General features: G+C 39.3%; 1 protein-coding gene across 1 annotated transcript in view; it reads right to left on the bottom strand.

Moving 5' to 3' along the window:
* Shprh (SNF2 histone linker PHD RING helicase) overlaps nucleotides 1-23,799 on the bottom strand; it is a 56,831-nt gene extending 33,032 nt beyond the window's left edge. Inside the window, exons 1-13 of the mRNA XM_051206192.1 lie at nucleotides 23,157-23,799; nucleotides 20,627-20,756; nucleotides 19,415-19,636; nucleotides 15,581-15,659; nucleotides 14,498-14,648; nucleotides 13,042-13,150; nucleotides 12,351-12,607; nucleotides 9,077-9,730; nucleotides 6,543-6,794; nucleotides 5,773-5,851; nucleotides 3,623-3,786; nucleotides 3,258-3,514; nucleotides 1,530-1,651 (exon numbers count right to left, since the gene is read on the bottom strand). Coding sequence (XP_051062149.1) covers nucleotides 1,530-1,651; nucleotides 3,258-3,514; nucleotides 3,623-3,786; nucleotides 5,773-5,851; nucleotides 6,543-6,794; nucleotides 9,077-9,730; nucleotides 12,351-12,607; nucleotides 13,042-13,150; nucleotides 14,498-14,648; nucleotides 15,581-15,659; nucleotides 19,415-19,636; nucleotides 20,627-20,756; nucleotides 23,157-23,771 — 3,091 coding nt within the window. The 5' untranslated portion in view covers nucleotides 23,772-23,799. The remainder of the gene's footprint in view (nucleotides 1-1,529; nucleotides 1,652-3,257; nucleotides 3,515-3,622; nucleotides 3,787-5,772; nucleotides 5,852-6,542; nucleotides 6,795-9,076; nucleotides 9,731-12,350; nucleotides 12,608-13,041; nucleotides 13,151-14,497; nucleotides 14,649-15,580; nucleotides 15,660-19,414; nucleotides 19,637-20,626; nucleotides 20,757-23,156) is intronic.
* Between the last annotated feature and the right edge of the window lie 258 nt (nucleotides 23,800-24,057).

Genomic DNA, 24,057 nt, shown 5'->3' with positions numbered 1-24,057 from the left:
ACTGACTGAGGGTCTGGAAGTATTCATTATATATCATCACACATTTCTATAATATAAGCAAGTATTTCTAGAATTTCAAAGTATAGATTTCTTTTAAAAGCTGTAAAATCTCCCATGACCACTATATTAGTAACCATCATGGTACTTGATGGTGCAGAAGAGGGATACTTGTGGAGGATTGAAGGGAATGCTATTCATCACAAGATGGCTCCCTGCCTCTATCACTATGAAGCTAATCTCCTCTCATTCATCGGCAGGGGCTATATACCAAGACACCCAGTGAATGCGTGACAGTGTACACTACTGAGCCCTATGTTTACAGTTTCTTCTTAGGGATATATTCCTATGGGAAAGTTTAGCATATAAATTGTCACAAGAGATTAAGGTAGCGGAACAACTGTAAATACATTTTTTCATATTTTGTGCTTCAAGCTTCCCTTTAATAACTGATGTGCTATACCTCATAATCTTGATATTTTGTTATTCACTTCCGAACACTTCCCAGCTGCTCTTTTGAATTACTCTTTATACTCAGTGTTACTCCCCCCGAAATAGCTGAAGTGTTTCTAGCTATTTCTTATTGATATGTATTTTTAAGTTATTTATTTGTGAGTTAGGAGGGGGTGCATGACACGGCGCATACTGGGAGGTAGAGGACAACTTGTGGGTTCTCTTCTTGCAAGATGTGGGTCCCAGGGATTGAACTCAGATCATCACATTTGGCAGCAGTGCCTTTACCCACTGAGGAGAGCCCCTCACCAGCCCTTGGTAGAGATTCCACTGCGGTAATAAAACACGCATTGGAAATCTTGAAGCTTTATGATTACTGACCACCTTTCTACCCTGGATGTATACTTGAAGGACATACATTCCTCTGTGGCTGGGTGCAGCGCTCACCAAGCCATTTCCAGGTCACCTCAGCCAGTCTATGTTCTGGTGGTTAAGTGCTGACACAGTGTTACCTGCTTGCTCTGTAACGCAGGGGGCACTGGCACTTCCGACTTCCATTACAGATTTGTCTATTCTCATAACAGGTCTATCAATTGCTGTTGTGGTTTTTGGAAACAGTGGTTTTAGTTGTCTATGCAAGATTTGAGGTTTTATTTTGCATATTCCTTTCTACATCATTCCTGGCATACAGCATAAAAAAATGAATTAAGTCTCATTATTTAAAAATCAATGAACAATACTTCATTGTTAAATGAAGTATTAAATGTGTTAAAATTTACTCGTTTTTCTATTTCTAAATGTTCTGCTTGATTACTTACTATAAAAGACTAATATAAATATGACAAAATCTTTTTCCTAGTGTAATTTCCCAGAATTTTCTAACTTCTGTAAGTGAAGATGTTTGCTTAAGGTCCATGTACCCTGATTGTTCAATTGTTTTTACATGCTCTGCATATGTGTTCTCTGTATAATCCAACCCATTTAACTCATCTCAATAGTGTGTGAGATTGTCACTCTGTAATTACTCTTACTCAAAAAGTGCTGGAAGAGTCAGATATACTAGAGCAATCACCTTCTACCTTTAATGATATGGATGCCTGCTAAGCCGTTTAAGGCACAAACTAGTTGCCTGTGGGCCTCTTCACACTCTGTTCCACATTTCTTCTGCAGAGACGTCAGCAGCTCCTCCATTGTCATGGTGCTAAAAGAGAAGACAGAGCTCAAAACTAGCACGGAACTTCCAGGCTCTATCACAGCAGGAAAGACACGCTGCACTAGCTGACAGAAACAGGGCTCTCAACAGTGTTTGCACAAGTCTTCAGCAGTTTTATAAAAAAAATTTTTTTTTGGCTTATGAGCGTGTCCGTGTGTGCGCGTGATATATATATGTGTGTGTGTGTGTGTGTGTGCGCGGTGTGTGTGTGTGTGGAGTGGGTGAGTGTGCATTTGTGTGCGTGCGTGCGTGGAGTGGGTAAGTGTGCATTTGTGTGCGTGCGTGTACGCACGCGTGTGTGGAGTGGGTGAGTGTGCATTTGCGTGTGTGCGTGCCTGTGTGTGTCCACTGGAGTGATGAGCTGTTGTAAGGCACTGACATGGGTAATAGCAAGCACACTCACGCAGTCCTCTGGAAGAGCAGCAAAAGCTCTGAACTGCTGGGCCATCTGCAGTCCCTTCACCTTCCACTTCACGGCTATTGCTTTTACTTAATTGTTACTAATAATTAACTATTCTCCTATCTGACTTCCCTTCTTTTAACTTCTCACTTTTATTCATGAGAGAAAGGAACTAGAAGTTTCTCATAAGTTCATAGTACAATATGATCCATTTGAGATAATACAGGGATCACAATGTAAGGCTGGGTCTGAATCAATTTCACCACTACAAATTAATTAAATTTATGTTTTAATGTAAAATTAATTCTTAGTTAATAAAATAAAAAGAGATGCTCCCACAGTCAAGCCAAATGTCATTTCTATTAGGGGGATGTCATAAACTACCATTCCAATAGAAATTGTTTCCATAGCAATCTGTAATTCTTAAAACTTTTATCAGTTCAGATTATATTGTGTGTTACTATCATCTTTGCTATTTCTAGTTGTCTATGAGCCACTCAAAAGCCCCAAACATAATCTTCTTTATAGCTCTTTGACAGCTAACACTCTTATAAATACAGGTATGGAAAACAGGCCAGACTTTGAGGTGTAGTCCAATACACAAAAGGATTCTGGAACAACAGGACATATCAAAGGATATAACTAGCACGATTATTGAGAAAATACTTAGTGATCTAGCTGCTTCCTCACACGGGAAACTAGAAGTACATTAAGAACAAAAAATTTCACCAGTACTTGGGAGGCAGAGACTAGAGAATCTCTGAATTTGAGACCATCCTGGTCTACAGGGCAAGTTCCAGGGCAGCCAGGGCCACACAGAGAAACCCGGTCTAAAAGAGCATAAACACGAGGAAGGGCAGGTCTTGCGGGTGGGATGGACAAAAGTTCAAGCCAAAAAAACAAAACAACAACAACAACAAAACACCTCTCCAAAGCAAAAATGCAATCATAAAAGCCTGTTGTAACTATTCAAAACTTAAAAGAAATGTTCAAAACCATGAGAAAATCTTTTGTTATGACTCTTTGACAAATGTGGCTCCATAGGGGGAAAAAAAAATGAAACAAAACAAAACAAAACAAAACAAAAACTGATACTTAGCCAGATGTCCCTGAATAAAACGGGCTCAAAAATGCTTCAACACTGCCTACTATTGCAACACAAGCCCCACAGGAGGAGGGAACTGATGGTAAAACCTCTTCTGGAGTGGCAGGAACTCCCCACGAACAGCCTGTGGATGGCAGCAGGCCTGCCTGAGCCGGAGCAGAGGATACAGGATGGAGGCCACAGTCCTTCTGTCCAGGCTGCTCAGTCTCAGGGCCCAGTCGGAGATCTTCCTGAGCTTTACCACGGCGTCCTGGCAGCACACCTCATGCTGGCGGTGATAGAAATGTCTCTCCACGGGGGAAAAGTGGAGCCAGTGCATTTCTTCAGTCTGAGGTGGGATCTGGATCTGTAATGGGAAGTTGGACACAGAACCATTTAACCTCAGGTTTGAACTTTTCCTCCCGGCCTTTCCTCCTTGTAATATCCGTAGTAAAAGGTCAGCACACTGACTTACTTGGTCAATGACATCTTTCTTGGCAGACCTCCACAGTATCTTGGCAATAAAACTGTAGAGATGCTGAGGACTTTTCTTGCAGTACGGGCGATAGAGAAGTCGAATCCACCAGTGTTTGACACAGTAAGGCTCAATCCCAAGAAAGACCACCAGCCCAAAAAGATCTACAAAGGAAAAACCACAGAATACCAGGGGTGATTTCTTCTCGACTTCTTCATTTCTCTTCTGCGTAAGATCACCCACAGACCCAACAAAGCACACACAGAGCTTGTCATGAAGTAGAATGTATCTTGCAGCCTCTTAAATCTGAACACTTAATTCCAGGTCAATTTACACTTCTAAGAATCTACTGTACTTTAGGTTCTACTCAAATTGCTGAGATACTTAAAAAAATGTAACTACTACTATACAAAGCTTGCACTTAACCCAAAAGCCTGGCAGTGAAAACGTCTTCAGTGGATTTGCTTAGTTAAGATGCATGCATCAAAGTAAGACTTGTCAAATGAGAAAAATATGAAAAAAAAGTATGAGGTGATCTCAAGCAATATGGAGAATATGCTCTGACCTACTGTTCCTCATGATACACTAATCGCATTTCTAGGGCACTAACCTAAGACAATAATGAAATACAAAACTTACTTAGTGAACCGCCACTCCTAAACACTAATTTTCTTTACACCTTTGTCTATCAATAGTTGAAAAAAAAATACAGTATATGTCCTCTTCAAAAAGAGTAAGAATTATTTTTAAAGTTCCATGATTCCAAGCCAGAGGAAGTCCAACCTGGAGAGCAAAGCTGGGAACACAGTCCCACCCTCAGCCCTGGAGCTACTGGCAACTGTTAGCTGCTGGGAAAGGGAAGAGACTTTTATTTAACAGTTCAGCCCCTGGTAAGTTAACCACATCTCTAGTGGAAGACCACACCCCAAAATAATTGGGTAGCACAAACTGGTCTGGTGAGAAAGCTGGGGAAGAACTCGGGGAGGCAGGTGAGTATTATCAAGATGCACTGGGTAAGACTCTAGGGGAACTAATAAAAATGTAAAAACCACAACTACCTAGAGCATCATTTGAAGATGACCAACATTGTAGGCTGAAATTACTTTTTTTAGACAGGGCTTTGCTATGCGATAGAATTATTAAGTACTCGATTGTGATAGCACATAGGAATTACTAACATGTGCTTATCTGCAAGAATCACAGATTTATAGCTCAGATCATATCAGTCCAACTGTTTATGGTCTACTTCACTGAGGTTTTAAAACCCTCAAGTTTTATCTGCCTAAGACAAACTAACAATCTTCTTACCCAAAGATGTTTTTCCTTTAGTATTATTTACAGAGAAATGTATGAGTTAGAAATGTGTCAACACACTACCCCTGTTAATTTTCCTCATCCACTCTTTTTATTTGTCTAAGATAACCCTAACCCAGATTCACAGTGTTTGTACTGCCTGCTTCCAGCAATCTTTAGAGACAATCGGCTGATATCCTAGTATACACTCTGTTCTCTGCTAAATCATTTCCCACATTACAATGAGGGAATTTTTGAAATACAAATTTATCTCCAAGACGAGCATAAATCATATGAGCATAAATCATTGTGTCTAAATTCTTCTAATAGCTTTCAATTTTTTCATAAAAGAATAATAAAAATACATCATGGTCTAAAAGGTCCTTTTTTGCTTTCTGTATACCTATCTATTGAGTCTCTGCATGCACATGGTTTCTCTGTACTTTAGCCGCCATATTACCTTCAACTGTCTTGTTCTTCTATTACAGAGAATCTTTTCCTCTCCTACTCACTTATCAGGGTTAGAGATCTCAAACTGGCCATCACTTTCTTCGGGATCCCTTACTATAAAATTCAATTTTCTCTCCCTCATGTTTTCCTTTCTTCTCAGGTTCTAGATCTTGACTCGAGACCTGTACCTATACTGTGGAATGGGTACAATATTTGGCCAATTTAAAGCAAATCTGTCTCATGTATCTCAAGATTTCACCCAAATTCAATTCACAAAGATAAATGCTTTCAACTATCAGGAGCAAACTTTAAGTACACATATACTTAAATAAATAAAGATTCTGACACAAGTTAAGGACGGCAGCATTTCCCCCAAACAAGTAAGGTACTGTGGACGCCTCTATTACCCTCCAGTCCTCTCTGCACTGGGGTGCCACTGATGCACCAACGATTAATCCCGCTCAAACGCTGGGCCATCTCCGCAGCCTAATCAAAGACAAATACGAAATAAAACACAGAAATCAGCCACACATTTCCTCATGAAAATAGCCACTAACAGCTGCATTTAAGTTAAGATTCAGCTGCTTTTATTTGTTATCAGAGTCACTGCTGAATGTCACACTCAATAAGCTATGACCCAAGACAGTGGTCCCCATCAGTGGGAGCTTACTATGAGCCATCCTGAGAGGTAAGGGTAGTTCAAGAATGCGGAGAAGGAAAAGATATCCTGAATGAATGCATCCCCTTCACCACTGCCTACTATAGGGATAAGCTTCTGTATGACGACATAAGATTCATCAATTCAGTTCAGGTTACAGGTTGGTCACTGGAGACAGACTAAATATAAGTAACACAGGACTAGAGAGATGGCTCAGCCAGTAAAGTACTTGCTACGCAATCTAGGGCCTTAGGTTGGATTCACAGCACCAAAGTAAGAAGCAACACGCGCAGCAGTTAAATCCTAGCACCAGGAAGACGAAGGGCAGGAGGGTCCCTGGGGCTGGAAGTCTGGCTAAATCAGTAATTTTAAAGGACCATGCAGTTCATAACACAAGAGTGGTTAGCAACAAATGTTCAAACAATATCAGTAGTGAGGGTTAACTAAATTGCAATTACTGAACTATTCACATTCTCCCTTCCTTCACTGGCACGCAAAAGATGTTGTAGAGACTCTTACTTTTACTGTGGGACATTCAACCATCTGAGCTTCGTCAAGACAGATTCTCCACCACTCCACCGCTACCAGGGGGCTGGGGATGGCCATATAGCGCTTCTGGTTCCTCAGGCGACGTCCATCCTCACTATTGCTATGTGGGATATCGACATAGTTTAGTTCTGAACGAAGGACGTCATACGTAATGATAACTATATCTTGTTCTGCCAAAAAATGAGGCTGTAAGAAGCCATCTTTCTTTACTCCTTGATATACCTGGGAAATAATCAGAACCAAGTTATTATAGGACACCTTGGCAAAAGCCGCAGAAATAGTCATTTATTTGTATTCCTCCTGAACTGAGCCCTTTCTAAATTTGCATTTGATCACACGTACTATAGACAGATTGCACAACTGTCTGAAGAAAGGTTATGTTCTAGTGTGGGAATCTAGTGACATAAACAACGTGATAGAAATTTTATACAGCAATTGTGACAGCATTGGTGGAAAGAGCAATTGTGCAGGCGATGGTGACTCAGGGGACCTAATGTTTTGGTTACACTTTGAAGCAGTGCTTAGGGTTCTTTCAAATGGAAAAATAGAGGAGAGAATGCAGGCAGGTTGTAGACGGACTCACTAGGGATGGGTGTGAAAACACAGTGGTGTGGGGAAGCAGAACAATCACAGCTTTATTCGCAAGTTCCATTTCTGTTTCAGATACTATGCAAAGCCCTGTCTCCAAACTTGAACAGCAATCCTGCTATGCGTTACTTCTTTCCCACAGAGGAAACAATGACCTGCTCAAAACTGAAGGAGCTAAGACTGAAAATCCCATACAACACAGCAGAGCTTCTTAGTGGCAAATATTAATAATAATAATGATGATGATGATGATAATGCTTTATTCATTGTTACAGTCTCCATGTCCATGACAGTGGCTGACTATTGAAAATGCACACTGTTTTTATGGGAGAAAGAAGAAACGTGGCCAATAGTAACACCCAATGACCACGAGCCAGTACTCGACTAATCTCATCTACGTAGCAAGCCTGTGAGAGACCACTTTCAGAATTCAGTATAGTTTCTGGATGGTGGGGCCCACAGAGGTGGCTCCATTCCATATTGGCTTAAGGTCAGAGAGGTCGAACCTATCCTTGTTCTTTCAAGGTTAAAGGCCTAAGACCTTAAGGTCTAAAGACTGGCTCCTGAAGGATGTTTGGCCTAAGGTGAGGTCACTGGATGTCTTCCCTAGATAACAGAATACTTGATCTAAGCTGTGGTTACTAGATATCTTAATCCTCAAGGCCAAATAACAGGATGTTTGATTTGGTGTGGTAGTAATGTTTTACTCCTCAAGGCCAAACAGCAGGATGATTAGCAATAGGACATGATTACTGGGAGCTTTGAGAATCAAAGAAGTAATTACATTTGTTTGCTCCTTGTATCATTGGTAAGGACGTTCTTTTGCCTTTCTCCCCTATTTTGGTTAGGGTATACAAAAACTTTGACCAATAAACTTAGGGCAGATCCCAGTACTCCTTGGATGCCCTCCCGAATCTATCTTCTGTCTCTAGCCTGTTTCTTTCCTCAATCTGCACCCCCTTCTCAGGTACAAACTGAATACTTGGAAAATGATATGTACCAAATAAATATCTGCTGAATGTTTTTATTCTACTAATAAGGTAGCTGAGGTACCAAAAGATAATTATGGATCTACAAGGTGATAATTATGGATTTACAGAATGGGCATCTGAAACTATGCTACCCTGGAAATGCATCGCTCTGAAATTACAAGTGCCTGTACCAACTCATTTTCATCTTGATAATCAAACATTTTTTAAAAAGTCTTCATATTAACATATTTTCAACTTCTGAAAATTTGAAGTCAGAAAAGAATATAGTCTACTGTTCTGTTTCTTTTTTTCACTATTCTCTTCAAGCTCGACTACAGCTAGTATTAGTTTCATAACAAGTAATTTTAGGACTATACAAACATGACGGTAATGTGACCAGTGCTAGAGTGCTTGCCTAACATGTTCAAGGCCTCCAGTTCAATTTACTGGGAAAAAAAAAGTATAAAAACATTAGCAAAGAACTTTGGAAAATAAAACCACAGGCAAAAGTAAAATCGGAGCTGGAGAGATGGTTCAAGGGTTAAGGGCACTGGCTGCTCTTCCAGAAGTCCTGAGTTCAATTGCCAGCAACCATATGGTAGCTTACAACTATCTATAATGAGGTCTGGTGCCCTCTTCTGGCCTGCAGGCATGCGTGCAGGTAGAATAAACAAATAAAATCTTTAAAAGAAAAGTAAAATCCTACATAATAAAAAGCTGGATGTGGTACACATACCTGTAATACTAGCACTTTGGAGTACAGGCAGGATGATCAGAATTCAGTGTCATCCTTGAAGGTAGCATGGCTATGTGAAACCCTGCCCTACCCTCCAAGTAAATAAACTAATAAACAATTATAAAAAATTGAAAGCAAAAACCACAATGAAAACTATCACGAAGAAGCAGGTTACACGTTCCCTCCCCTCTTTTGGTACAGGGTCTTACCAAAACTCGAAGAGAGGATGACCTCACATGGCGGTTGATTTCATCCACCCACTGGTGGCAAATGGAACTTGGAGAGATAATCAGAGTTGCTCTTGTTGACACTGGGTCCATTGCAACAAGGCAGTGGGGGCAGTAAAAAGGCTTCACCTTCAGATTCTTCTCCTCGTAATTCACACACTTCGCATGCTGCCACAGGTGACAGTTCAGGCACTGAACTCTCGGCTTCCGGCCAATCTGGTCAAATTCACCACATATACACTCAAAGCGGTAATCAGAGGTCTCACAGGGACTCACGGTGTGAGAATGTGCCGACTCATCAGTAGCGGGCTGAGACCCAGCAAGCTCTTCTGCTTCTTGGGTTTGCTTGTCTTCGGAGGCAGGTGCACTTTCCGACACATTAGCATCGGTGTTCGCAGAGTCACCAGCAGCAGGAGAGTAAACATGGGAATCTGGACTGATAGGCTGCCTCTTTTCCTTCTTCGTGAGTAAAACAGGCTTTCTCCTCAGTTTACTACGGTTTCTTCTGGCCTTACAGTAGTAATAGTAAGGATCATCGTCATCGTCAGAAGTGTTTGATGGCAGGTATTCAGAATCTGTGTCCTTGTTCACCGACTTCCTTAACTCTTTCTGAATCTTCCTTGGACTTCCCACCACCTATGAAATAGAACGGTTTAATTAGCATGTGCCAATAGAGCTGTAACTCTGAAATCAAACTCTAAACTTGATGTATATGATTTACGGACAAGGAGACTTGTTCCGAACAAACACACTCTACCCTCTGAGAAGCAAAGGCTCCACTTCATCCCTGTATTGTTTAGTGTTCAGATAGATCAGAAAGATAAAGGGAGATTACCCATTCATTAGTAACAGTTTATGATTTAAAGTCTGCTTAAGTCAATCAAGTAACAGAAACTTAAGAGTACATACAATTCCAAGTCATCAAATACAAAGAAAGAGAAATCAGTAAACAAATTTCTATCTTTGCCCTTTCTATGTGTGTCTCCAGCCATTATGGTTTGAATGTCAGTTCTGAGCCAGACAGACATTGTCTTAGATGCCAGTGTATAAAACGAAGTACATCTGGTATCTGGTCTCAACAGCTCTCTGAACAGTAAAAAGCGAAAGCATGTTATTACAAAGGGCATGTAACACAGATGGGGTGTGACAACAAGGTAGGTGACAGGAACAGCTCCCTGGAAAAGGTGTTAGAACTAAGGGCAAACAGAAGAGCCGGGATATTAGTACGGAAGGAAACCCTGGCACTGCCTAGAGCTTCCTCTTGTGATGGCAGCAGGGTTACAAAAGCACAGCTCACTGAAGTCTTCTGTGTTGCTTGGGCACAAGTTGGACACTCCCTATTCCAAGAGATGAAGTGTACATGTGCATGTCTGCTCGTGTAATATGTGCATGTGTGTTTGTTTGTGTGTGTGTGTGCATGTGTGTTTGTGTAGTCAAGACAAAGGCTTTCATAATTTGGTTTGTTGTTAGCAGTCTTTCCTTGATAATGTTTACATGTACTCTGTATCTAGTTTTCTAAAAGCAAACTGAAATTACTGGCCCAGTGAAAACAATTTCATACCAAAATACAAAGTTTATAGGATAACTGCATTGGGAACATAATATTATATATAAAAAAAAACTTGAAACATAAATAGGTATATATAACATTTGTAAAGTTGAGAGCCAAGTTTGAAACTGCAGACAGCATATCAATAGACAAGAAATCTTGAACTCTAAGGCATATGAAACCAACTAATTTTTATAGTCCATTCCACTGAGTATTTCTAATGACTCAACCATATTTCTCTGGGTTCCAGGGTAACTGAAATAAAGTTGCTACTTTTGTGACATTTACACTCAGAAAGTAGAAAACATAATTCACTATCATAATGCTTTTTATTCACTTGTTTTTTTATTTTTATCAGCAAACTTTGAAAGGTTTAGTGTGAAGGTAGGATCTACCCATTTATTGTGTATGGCAAGAAGTAGGGTGGGTAATTTTTGGTCATTTGGTGGGTTATGGATTTTTGTCATTGTTTTGGGGGTGGGGGTTGGTTACAAGTTCTTAAACCGAAACAAATGATATTAGATTCAGAGATCTTTCTGAAGAGAAAAAGGGGGAATAGTAAAGAAATTATAGGATAAAAGGATAGATTATTGAGCCTACTTTTAAGCAACCCCTGATCTCAAATATTTTATATTGGTATAGATTTTTGTACAATAGATTTTTGTCATACTGTATATATATTTCTATTTCTGTCTAAGGTATTTAACAGCTTATTTGAAAATGTAAAGTTTTAGCCTATGTAAGCTATTTAGGTTAATAGTTATGTAAAATTATCAAACTTAATAGTCATGTTTTCATGGCCATGTAGAGATATATTTTAAATAGCTAGATGATCTTTAAACACTTGGAAGATCTAAGAATAGACATTTAAAATGTTTTAATAATGTAAGACTTTTCATGACATTGAGAAACGTTTATGTCTGCCAGAACCAAAAAAAAAAAAAAAAAAAAAAAAAAAAAAGGATGATGGGCATCAAAGAACATCCATATGCAGGTTTACTTTCTTTGTGGCAAAAGCGAGCCATTTCATCAAGAAACTGCCCTTGCCTTGACTGCTGACAGTATGCTGTCACAACTGGACAAGCAGAACACAAAAGAAAGCCACTGCCAAACTTACATAAGAGATGTAAGTTTATAAAGCTGACCGAGACAAAAGCTTAAACTGTTTATCTAAGAAAATGCTTTGACTCATCAAGAGAGTATTTTCTATAAATTTGCCAAATACAAATGGACTAGGCATTGTAAAAGTAATTCTTACCTGATAACTGTTCTTATTGTATATAGTTTTACTGTGTCGAGAGTGAAAATCTTTCTTTCTTTTCTTTTTCTTTCTTTTTTACAAAAAGGGGGAAATGTTGTGGAATATTCCTACACACACTGTGAAGATGTGACACAGTGATTGGCTTAAAAAAAGCTAAACAGCCAATAACCAGGCAGGGGATATAGGTGGGACTTCTGGACAGAAAGAGCTCTGGGAAGAAGGGAGGCGTCACAAGTGGACACACAGGGGACAGACATACAGGAGAGGTACAAGCCACAAGAATGTGACAACAGCAGATGAGCAGAAATGGTTAACTGAAGCTGTAAGAGCTAGTGGGATTAGCTTAAGCTTTAGGCCAAGCTTTCATGATTAATAATAAGTCTATGTGTCTTCTTTTGTGAGCTGGCAACGAAAAGAAAATCCGTTCCTAAGTATAACGCTATTACCTGCTTTTTTGTTTTATCACAGATATCTTCTTCTTTGTAGTTCTTCCCCAGTGTAAAAGTCCCAGAGAAACCATGCCCTTTGATCTGTTTCACGAGACCTTCAAAGATTAAACACTTCAGCATCCGCTTCAGAAGACTCCTGTTCCGCTGAACATCGTATCTGAATATGGAGCTGACATACTTATAGATAGAGAGAATAGAAACTCCCTTTTTCCCATTCATTTCTTTCACAGCTGTTAGGATCATCACACGGGTAGCTAATGTACAGATGGGCAGACAAAAGGATACACTAATTACTCAAAATAAATCAAATGAAATGAAACTCAGTCTTCATCTGCATTAAGTACTGGGTAAGGAAAAGACTTAGGGCAGTCAAGAACCATTCCAAAGAATTTGTTATACTCTTGAATGTCCTAACATATGCTATGCTACCACTGCTAAAGAAAATTCATATGTTAATACAAATTGTAGCTACACTTGAAAATAACAAAACCAAAGAAATTTTAAGTATAATAGACTGAATTAGTAATATGGGGGTGAACTCTCTATTTTTGTTAATGTAACCATGCTCTTATGTTAAATATACACAACTGAAAAAAACAACCATTCATGATGATTAAGACCTTTCTGAGGACAGTACAAATTGCATTGACAATCACTGTAAGAAGCTACTTGAAGAGACCATACTTACGGGGGCAGTGAACTTTTTCTTTTGGTTCACATTCTGTATCCTGGATTTCTCTATTTTTTACTTTTCCCCTTGGACAGTGAGATGGGATGAAATAATTCACCACTTTCCCCTGAAACGCATGACATTTGGTAATTAAAATATTTTGTGGTCAATATTATGATACTATAATTAACCCTTCTATTAAAAAAATAGAAAATAGTCATCCTATATAAGTATAAAAGGAGATAACTAAATGCTATTCATTATATACATTCTTTTTTTTTTAACTTTGGAGCTTGCAACTAGCCATCATTTTTTAATTTGTATAAATTATTTAAATAACCTAAATGTAGGGAAATTTTAAAAGTAACTTTTAACCCATTTTAAAACAGAATTGACACATTAAACTTATAATAACGAAACGCATTTGGAAATAAAATATGTAATGAGCATAACATTTCAGAAAGAAGTTATTAATACTCCCATTCACACAGTGTCTTTTTTAAAAATAAGACTTAATTTTGTTTTATGTGCAACTGCATTGTGTTCATATATATGTCTGTGCCTATGCACCACATGCATGCAGGGCCCACAAAGGCCAAAAGAAGGAGGGACATCCCTGGAGCTGGAGTTACAGATGGTTAGGTAGTTGTTCAGTTGGTGGGTGCTGGAAAGACAACCTGGATCCTCTGGAAGAAAGGCCAGAGCTCAGAGCTCCTAATTACTGAGTCATCTCTCCGGAACCCCGTCATATATGTTTATAGACATTTATAAAAATGTGTTTATATATACATTTTTCTATTTCCTATTGCAATCTTTAAGGTTTATATATTTTTTTTTTTATACCTGAACTTTCCGGCAGACTGCACACATGCTAAGACTGTGGGCCTGCACTTCCTGAAGGCTCTTACTTACTTCTACCTTTGATCAGTGGGCTGAAGTCAGCAGGGCTTAATGTGCTGAATGCAGTTTTCACTACTGGGAAATAAATACAGGCTACTGGGAAATACAGCACCTTATTTTTTGTAAACTCAGAAATTCACATACTTATACAAAATCTATTTCATCTAACAATCTATTACTACTAAGCCATCAGTCAATCAGTAAGTTCTCCTTATCAGAATCTGAGACTTGTAAATATAGACAGCTCTTAAAAATGCTCAGTGGCAATAAGGACCTTACGATGTTGACATGGCATCTGAGGCACCAGTAGGAAGTATTGTAAAGCAGTTCTCTGCTAACTAGCGGGAAGACACACCCCATTATTAATTCATCTGTATCTCTTCAGAAAGACCTGGGAGACCAACATCCCATTCTCTGCAGTCACGTGAAGGTAATCAAACACGAAAGCAAGCCACTACCACACAATGCACAGAGAGGTCAATCTGAGGGCCAAGCAAACTGTCAATGTTCACTGCAAGGTCTCTTGACATCCTGTGCTCCCGTCCTCTGGAGCACTGCACTATTTTTTTTGTACCTCAGGAAGGGTGAGACCATCTTGTTTGACATCTTGTCGAGTATGCGTCAGAATCAGCGCCAGAACCTCCACTGTCTTTCCAAGACCCATCTCATCGGCTAAGATTCCACCAAGCAACTGTGGTCCAGCATGTGGGAAATCACGAATGATGCTAGGGGGAAAATACAATCCAAGAATTTAAGTGAAAGTTATGCTGTCCTCTATGGGTATTCCCAAAAGAATACAAGAAATGCATTAATTAACACGAAGTTTATCCAAACTTCATTTAGGAGAAAACAATTCCATTTTGCAAGTCACAGGTAACAGGAGTGAAATAACAATAACCAAGCAGACAATTAGGTCTGAAGAAACAAGAATGGTACTAGTAAATAGTCAACTCTGTTATCTCTTCTGTAATAAAAGAGATATGTTATGCAGGCTGGCCAGGGCTCAGCAGGGGAAGGGCCCTGCCACCAAGCCCCATGACAAACTACAGGAAAGAACAGACTCCTGCAAACTGTCCTCTTCCTTCACTGGCCACAGAACAAACAGATGTAATCATAGCATTTTACCCTTTATTGTCTTTATGAACCTGTGATGAAAAATACAAGACAATAACTACTGACTTACTATTATGATTAAAAATTCTTGTATTTCTTTTATGTATAAATTGACAAATTTAATGGAAAATATAAAAGTTGGCTTTTGTAAACATAATAACATTAGTAGCTGAGATATAAATCCCCTAACTTCTTCATTTTTTCCCTTTCTGAGACAGGCTCTCACTATAGCCCTGGCTGCCCTGGAACTATATGTAGACCAACCTGGCCTCCACGGAAAGGGTTGCCTGTGCACGCCTCCTCAGGTGTTGGGATTAATGCACACGCCTTACCATGTCTAGCCATCTGTCAGTCTGACAACTCAGCAGCTTCTGTCTACCATGATAAATCCATTTACTGAAAAACGACAAGAGCTTTTACTTCTGAGTCTATCCTCACTATAGAAGTAGATAGTAATTTATCATTCTTCAAGATTGTGAACATGTGTTAAAAATCTCACAGATTTTACTGTACATATTTTAAAAATCATAAGATTTTGCCTTACCAGCCTGTGTATGGATTATAGTAGAGTCTCAAACCGTCAGGTGTAACAATTTCTCGCCACAAGAAGTGCAGGGAGTTGTCTAAAGGAAAGTATAACCACATAAGAGTCTTTGTTTTGAATTCTTCCTGTTACATATTGATACCAAAATGAAACAAATGGAATGGTGTGGGATGCTGACTCAGAAGACCCAGTCCTTGAGAAAGCTCACTCAGGAGAAGCCACACATTTGCCTCTCACTTAGCACTTCCCTCCAGTGCACTTTTTAAAATATCCTTCTAATCCTTTGGTCCAAATCCATAGAAGGAAGGAGTAACACAGAAGAGCGAAGCACAACAAACGCTTAGGGTCAACAGGAAAACTAACGGCAACTCAGCCTGATAGGGTTACTTTTATTTAACAAAGCGCCTGAGAGGTGAACAACTTCTTTCCTGCTGAAAATAAGCTTTTTCTCATACACTATCTTAAGATTTCCCCTCCCCAAACTCCCAGCTCTTCCTTATCCACCCAGGATCTACACCCTTTCTTTCTCATTAGAATCAGACTTCTAAAAAATAATCAAATAAGATAAAAACAAGAAAAAGAGACAAAGAAAAAGCACAGTAAGCACACAGGCTTGCCCTTTGCACACACAGAAATCCCATAGAAGCACAAAACCAGAAACCATAGTATATACGGAAAGGACCTGTAAGGCAGAGGGGAGCTGTGACAAAGCATTATATGTTATCACACAAAGAATCTCCAGAAACGCCACCTACTGCTAGGCACAGGGCCCACCCTTAAGATTGCTTTGTATACCAGTTGAGACTCTGATGGAGAAAACTAATTTTTCATTTGCACAACCGGAGAAAGATTCTGAGTTACAGGAGCCCAACTAGCTCATCTGGTAGAGCACGTAACTCTTAATCTCAGGGCCGTGGGGTTTAAGACCCACGTTGGGCAGCTTATCACTTAGCAGGGTTGTGGTGGTTCACAAAGGTAGGATTTGCTGTAGGAGGTAGAGACAGGAGAATCATGGGCAACTTTAAGTTAATACAATACATCTATGCTACTTGGCTCTAACATTTATCTTAACTGCAACCTACCTGTTATATGGACTAGAGTGTGAAAAGAAAGGCTCACTTCACTTAGGAAAAAGAATGCTCAAATTGTAATATTTTAGCATTGCATTCATCTCAACCTTCTCTCTAATCTTTCCCTTTAGTCTTTTAATTTACCAAACAGAAAGTCAGTCTCTATCCACCAATGAAATGAAAACAGTTTCTAAGAAAATAAAGATGCCATAGGAAAAGATACAGTGCTTATAATAGGAAAAATACAATCCAGGGAAAGCCACACAGGGCAGAGGAACTGCTAAATGTCACATGGAGATTTAATCCGAAAATCTAGTCTATAGATTAAAAAAATAATGAGTTCTTCATATACACAGTATAGACACACCTCAAAAATGTCATATAAAAAGAAATAAAATCCTTGTTCAAATTGTGTGCATGTGTAAAATAATTCATTTTCCCCAACCAGGCCAAGCTATGCTGGCAATGGCTGCCTCTTGTGGGTCAGAGCTGACTCGGCCATAAGCAAATGTCTCAAGGCAGTGGAATTGTCTGTACCGGTCCTATTGCACAAAATATAATGGGATTCACATATATAACCTTTAATTTACAGTTTTATTATAAAATAAGAAGCAAATGAAATAATTTTAACAGTTTACTTCACCCTAAAATATTACTTAAAATGTAACCAATACAATAATTAAAGGGTTTTTACATTATCTCCTTTTTACAGTACAACAGGAAATCCAGTGTGTATTTTAAACTCACAGCAGATTTCAATTTGGGAGGTCGGATTTCAACTCTCCAGAACCATATGGAGCTAGTATTTACTTTGGCACCAGTCTAGTTGTGTGTTAAACGGTGTCATGGTTTGGATCTGATATGTTCTCCAATGGCTCATGTGTTGCCTCATTGCTGGCCACCACAGCAATGCTTGGAGGTGAGGGCCTAGGCAAAGTGAATGGACACGGCAGCGCCGACTTCATACACGGATTAGTGTCAGTAGGTTCGTTAACTGGAGGGCTCACTGGGAAGTGGCAGGGATCTGAAGACAGGACCCAGTTAAAGGAGCCAGCTGGCCCCGACTGGGACTGCCCTTGGGGAACGTATCTAGTCCTGCTCCCTTCATAGCATGGTCTCTGCTTCCAGGCTGCTACAGTGAGATGACGAGCTCTTCAGCCACATGATACTGCGATGATGAAAACTATGCTCAATGACTAAGACGGCACTGAATAATCTATACATTATTTCCAGTATAAAATGCCACACAGGATTTTCATAGCCACACTGTATAATTATGCACTTAATTCATACCATTACAACTCAATGATTATATAATTAAGTATTGATATGCAAGCTCGAAGGTTTCCTTTCCAAGCACTAGCTTGCTTCACCATATCTGGCAGAAATTCTTATACTTAAAAAAAAATTCTAAATCACCATAGCTGGCAGAGATTCTTACAATTAAAAAAAAATTCTAGATGCATTTGATAGCATTTCTCTGATTCTGAAATTGGGTTATTTTCTTCCCAGCAAATATCTAATCTCTCCTCAGGTCCAAAGCAATCAGGCTAGCCAATCTTGCACTGAATCCTCTCAACCATGGAAATGGTTTCTCAGACACTCTGTCACTGTGGTGGAAGGCGACAAAAATTGGTTGCTGACTCCAAGGATACAGATGTGCTAAAATGCAAACTTAACCTTTAAGTTCAAAGCATGTTGTTGTGTATAAATTATACCTTTCTGGAACTATGTCATCAGAAGAAAATTACTTCATTTTAGGGAATAGTTGAGAGGAAAGGACAGAATGAAAGAGCAATAAAACATACTGACAGGGAAACTCGACCGAGAGCATCCTACTCCAGGGCTGGAAGTTTGTTTCAGGGCAGGGGGAGTGAATGTGAAAGAGGCGAGGAAAGTAATTCTGAAGGAGATAAATTTACTGATATTTGAAAGGATCAAGAATAAGGAAAAAAAAAAAAAACATTGCCTATCAATTGATACTGCCCAAAACGAAAACTTTAACTACTCATTTAATAAAATCTCAAAATTTGTCTACTCACTTAAAAACAAAGCTGGGCATTGGTGGCATCCACTTTTAAGCCCAGCACTCAGGAGGCAGAAACATGAATTCTCAGTAGAGTTTATGGTTAGCCTGGTCTAAACAGTGAGTTCCAGGACAGCAATCAGATACTGTCTCAAAGCAGACAAACAAAAATATTACAACCCTCCAATAAATCTCTTGGTTTTATTTATTGTGTGGGGCAATCAAAAATATAAACTAGGAAAATTACTCACATTTGCAAATCTGCTTTGTTGCTAACATTTATTGTCATTAGGAAGTTTCTTACACATAATTAATCAAGTTCTAAAAGCAATCCTTTGCTGAAAAATCGTGATTTTTCTCCCCTTTCCTTCCTTCCTTGCTGCTGCTGCAGCATGGCACACAGCCCGGAATGGCTGGCCTGAAATTCACATTGTGACCCAGGATGACTTGAATTCCTCATCTTCCTGCTACTACCTCCCAAAACGAGATTACAAGTAGGGACCATGATTTAAGTTTATTTCTTACTTCTAATACATTCCCATTAAGGCTGAAGGAAAAACAAGTTTAGACTTATATAAATGAGGAAAGTCATATATTTTTCTAGATTTCTATTTTGAAAGACTTCTTAGAAAACTATTGTCTTTCCAATATGATCATCTGTCATCATCCCAGCACATCCCACTATTAACATCGTGCCTCCCCCATCAACGAGCCCTTCTTTAAGCATCTGATACTTGCCACCAGCAGGGACGCCTCTGAAACGCTCTTGTTGTAGCATCCAGTTGACTGCGTCTCTCTGGTACGGTCTGAGTACTGGGATCAATGCAGGATGCTGGACATCCACTTGGACTGCTGACTGTGTTTCTTGCTGGTGTGTTTGCTTCACGAAGCGATAGAGCTCATCAATGTCCTGGCCCTCTGGCTCACTCTCCGAATCCTCCTCATCTTCTTCCAGCACATCTGTGTATCCAACAAAGATACTCATACCAGGGTCCGCATTGTAAGTCACAAGCAGTGCTTTTCTATTCAAACCCTTCCCCTCCCACATGGGTTTTAGACCACATACTCTTCTGGATCGGCTTCACACCCGAAATCCTCACGTCTCAGTTTTCTGAGGGCTGGGAAAGTGCGCGTGCTACAAAGCCCTCTGGCCACCAGTCCTTACTGCAGGACACCCCCAAGCACCCACTCATCTCCACAGTCCTGCTGTGTGTTCTGTGATGAAAATCCCTCCCTGCAAAATATCTGCCTAGGCCTTCTTTAAAAGAGTTCAAACGCTGCTCGGTACCAATGTTCTTCTCAGTGTTGTGTGCTTTTATGCTTTGGCGACAGCTATGTGTTGTAACCTATCTGCTTTCTCAATCTCGTATATGTATTTGTCAAAGCTCAGAGAAACTGACTTGTTCTGTTCTCGTAAGTTTTTAGTAACTATGAAGACCTGAATATATACTTCATCTGTGATTTATAAATTAACTTACTCACTTTTACAACCTAACATTAAAAAAAAAAAAAAAAAAAAAACCCTTTTTTTAAAATGCTTATTAAGACAAGGGTTCTCATTAAATTATCAAGCTAAGAAGAAAGAGTGGGTTTTGGTAGCACCAAATCTCAGGAAGGAAGGAAAGAAGGAAAGAAGGAAGGAAGGAAGGAAGGAAGGAAGGAAGGAAGGGAGGAAAGGAAATCAGTTCAGATGTGTTTTGACTGCCTTTTGATTTTGTGCATTAATTTTGCAAACATTTCTTGAATGCTAGACACAATGCTAAGCAAATACAGTGGGGAAAAAAAATAAATATCAGTGAGGACATTCCAGATAAGATTCTGTCATACAGTGCTATATGAAGATCACTTATATCTCTTCATTTTTTAGCATTTATTTTTCAATTTGTTATGCACACAAATTGAGGAAAACCAATGACAAAATGCAATTTTGAAGTCTGCTTTAATAATTACCTGGAATAATAAAATTATGTAACTTTTCCATCACTCTCTTCATGAGCTGATTGAACTTTTTCATTCTTGAACTTGCATCACTCATAAAGTCTAGTCTTGTTAGACCAGCTTCCAAGATATAAATTCCAACCTAAAAAGAATTAAAGTTTTACTAAGAATATACTATTCTTTATAAAGACAAAAGAAAACATCTTGAGAGTCACTATTCCTAAAGAAAAAAAAAATGAGCTTTTCTTTAAGTATATGGATGTTTTGTCTGTATGCTTATGTACCATGTGTGCAGTGCCTATGAAGGCCAAGAGAGGACAGTGAATCTCCGGGGACAGGAGTTACAGATGGCTGTTAGCTGACAGATGGGTGCTGGGAACCAACCTGGGTCCTCTGCAAGAACAGTTGGGTACTCTTACCCATTGAACTCTTTCTCCACTCCCCAGATTCACTATTTTTTTTTTAAACAATGTCTGCTCCACAGGCATGAGATATATTTTTAATTTCAAAAAGACACTGTGTAAATGTCTCTGAGACATTATTTATTGGAAAAATAAAAACAAAGACTTCTTTCATTGGGACCATACACAGGAGAATGTTATGAAAACCTCAATTCTACCCCCATGTCATTAGTGTCTAAACCCAATGAGCGCCTGAATAACCAAGGGAAGCCCCTTATAAGAAAGCATTTCCTAGAAAACTAACACACATGTCCATCCTTTTGTGGGTAAGTTTGGGAATCCTTATAAACGGATTAAACATGAAAGAAAAGAGGGAAGAAAATTGAGCTTGACTAATGTTAAGTAAAACAATGTAGCTGTTAAATTTTAAGAGTTGAAATATTCAAGTCTGAGTATAGGCAGTGATAATTAGAATAAAATGAATTTATGAAATATAACTTTTATTTAGACGCAAATGTTCTCATTTGTAAATTGGAAAGCCTATATGAGCCAGCACACATAGTTTAATTTTTAAGGCTTTTTTTTTTTTTTTTTTTACAGCAGACAATTCACTTTCTTTATTACTCCAGCTATTCTAGTCCAAACTCCCTACTGACTGAAATCCTTTCCTTCTGCTGAAACAGAAGAATCCAGTAACATGACACAGTAACAAGTGAGTTATGCTTCTGGACTGTATGTGTTTGCCTTTTGTTTACCTGGAGATGGCTTACTGTGATAGTGATTGATAAATATTTACATTTTTATAAACGTCAAGGTCAAGAAAAATGCAAGAGATTAAGATTTGATTTTAAGGGTGGAATACAGACATACAAGCCATGATTTCTTACATTCCCTCTATCACTCAGCAAAATACGGTTCCTTAAAATCAGTAGACAGGGGGTTGCATGGTTATGAGTTTCACTGTCCAGGGAAAAGTTAACTGCTGTAACGTTCCCAAACATTCTCTATTCTTTAGATTATTTTGAAATGTCTATGGCCATTCCACACTGAACACACCAGATCTCTCCAGAAATAATAATTAGACCTACTGATACAATTGCTTTTAATTTAAGAAACGCGTAAGAAACATTTCAGTGACACAAAGACGAAGAAACATCTTAGAATTTTTCTTCCGGCCTTTAGTATAAGGCTGAAAGAAATATATATCTCCTTTCAAAGTACACCTACTTACGTTAGCTCAACTGACTTCAGAATAATCTATCATAAAAGAATGGGTATTGTATACATACATACCAAAAAGAAAAAAATGTTGATATTAGAACATCGGACGGATTTTCACATATTTACCCAACTTACTGAATGCGTATCTTGAAACGAATCACAGATTTGCTGATAATTTAGGTACCAGGCACTTTAGTAGGCAATGAAGATAAATACTTCACAGTTTAGCAAGCAGGAAAGATCCAAAATGTGAATGCAGTTCAAGCAGCCAAAGAAAATGTGAAGAAAGAAAACAAAACAGAACAAAAACCAATATATCAGATATTGTGGGTCAGGGCTTGCACCACCACGCCTGGGGCTTAAGGGAAGTCTCCATGCATGAGAACAGAGTAGCAGCGAATGGCACATAGTTCATAGAGATAGGGAAGAAAATAATCTGGGCAGAGGGAACTGAGAAAGCACAGGCAGACAGACAGAATCTTCTTGGGAAACAAATTTAATTCGGAATTTCTGGAGCAAGACAAAAAGCAAAGTGAAGCGGGGTAAGGGTCGATGACATATGACAGAAAGCTGTATGTCAGAGTAGGAAAGGTATACTTAAGTTCTACAATCAGGAAATTAATTCATGCCGTACCATTTCTGAAACAATGTAGACAGGGATTTGAAAACACAAGGAATTAGGATGCAAGATGATGAGGACCAAAGCAAGTAACTGAGCACAGAGGCAGGAGGGACAGCTCAGGGGACCTTCCTTAGGAAAGTGCCACCTAGGCTAGAAATGACTGCAGGGAGACAGAGTTGTTTAAAGCCCTATATAAAGTATTCTTTGAAACAATAATGAGAAGCTTATTGCTGGGTTTTGAGACTTTTTAAGTTAACGTCAGTGTAGAACCTTACAAGACACAACAGAAACTAAGTACCTTGACCGTATTTCCTTCTGGTCTCTGATAAAGTTTTATCCCTCTTTTCTTCTGCAGCCAGGCCAAATCCTGTAACACGTCGATACTGAAGGACGATTCCACTCGAAGGCCCTTTCCACAAACATTGTCCAGTTCTCTGCATACGCTTTCTTGTTTCTCTGCATCTTTACATTCTGAATGGACACAGATCAGGAACTGATTGCTTGACTCTGAATTCATCAATGTAAAACTCCTTTCAGAAAAATTTTCAACTAAACTCTCTTCAGGGAGAAGCCGAAGAGCAAAATCTCCCAGAAATGCTTTCCAAGAATGATCGACACCACAGGGAGAAATCGTAACATTCAACTTGACAGACAACTGGGCCTCTCTTTCAGTGGATTCTAAGGTGCCCACAGCCTCGGAACGCCTCTTCTTATCTCTGTGGACCGCATCTTCAGGAGGGTCATCGTCTATGATGATGTAATCAGAAGAAGAGTCTGCACCGGAGCAGGGCTGCTCCTCAACAGTCGAGGACAGGGGTTCATTCCTCAGGTCTTCGTGCATGTCCCAGTGAAGCTGCCGCCGCCTTTCCTCATCGACCTTCACTGGGGGAGCACACTTCCTCCGGCTGCTCATCTTCACGCCTTGTTGGTTAGTGAGTGTGACTTCTAAATGACATAAGGAACAGTGGACATGAGGCAGGATAGAAAGCCTGGGAAACTACGGCAACACAGGAAAAGAACACCCCACACAGCAGAGTCTGGTTAATGCCTCCGACCAGTTGCAAATCCAAACTCCAGCACACTTACAACATGCATTTGCTGTGAAGGGTTACCAGCATAAAGATAATGTATCTTCTATAAAGAGCTATTTTCACACAAAAACATTAACACCGCACAGTTCACGCTTGTCACCCAAATGT

The sequence above is a fragment of the Phodopus roborovskii genome, unplaced genomic scaffold (genome assembly GCF_943737965.1).
Source record: "Phodopus roborovskii unplaced genomic scaffold, PHOROB, whole genome shotgun sequence".
NCBI lineage: Eukaryota > Metazoa > Chordata > Mammalia > Rodentia > Cricetidae > Phodopus > Phodopus roborovskii.
This window is presented reverse-complemented; position numbering and strand designations above follow the sequence as displayed.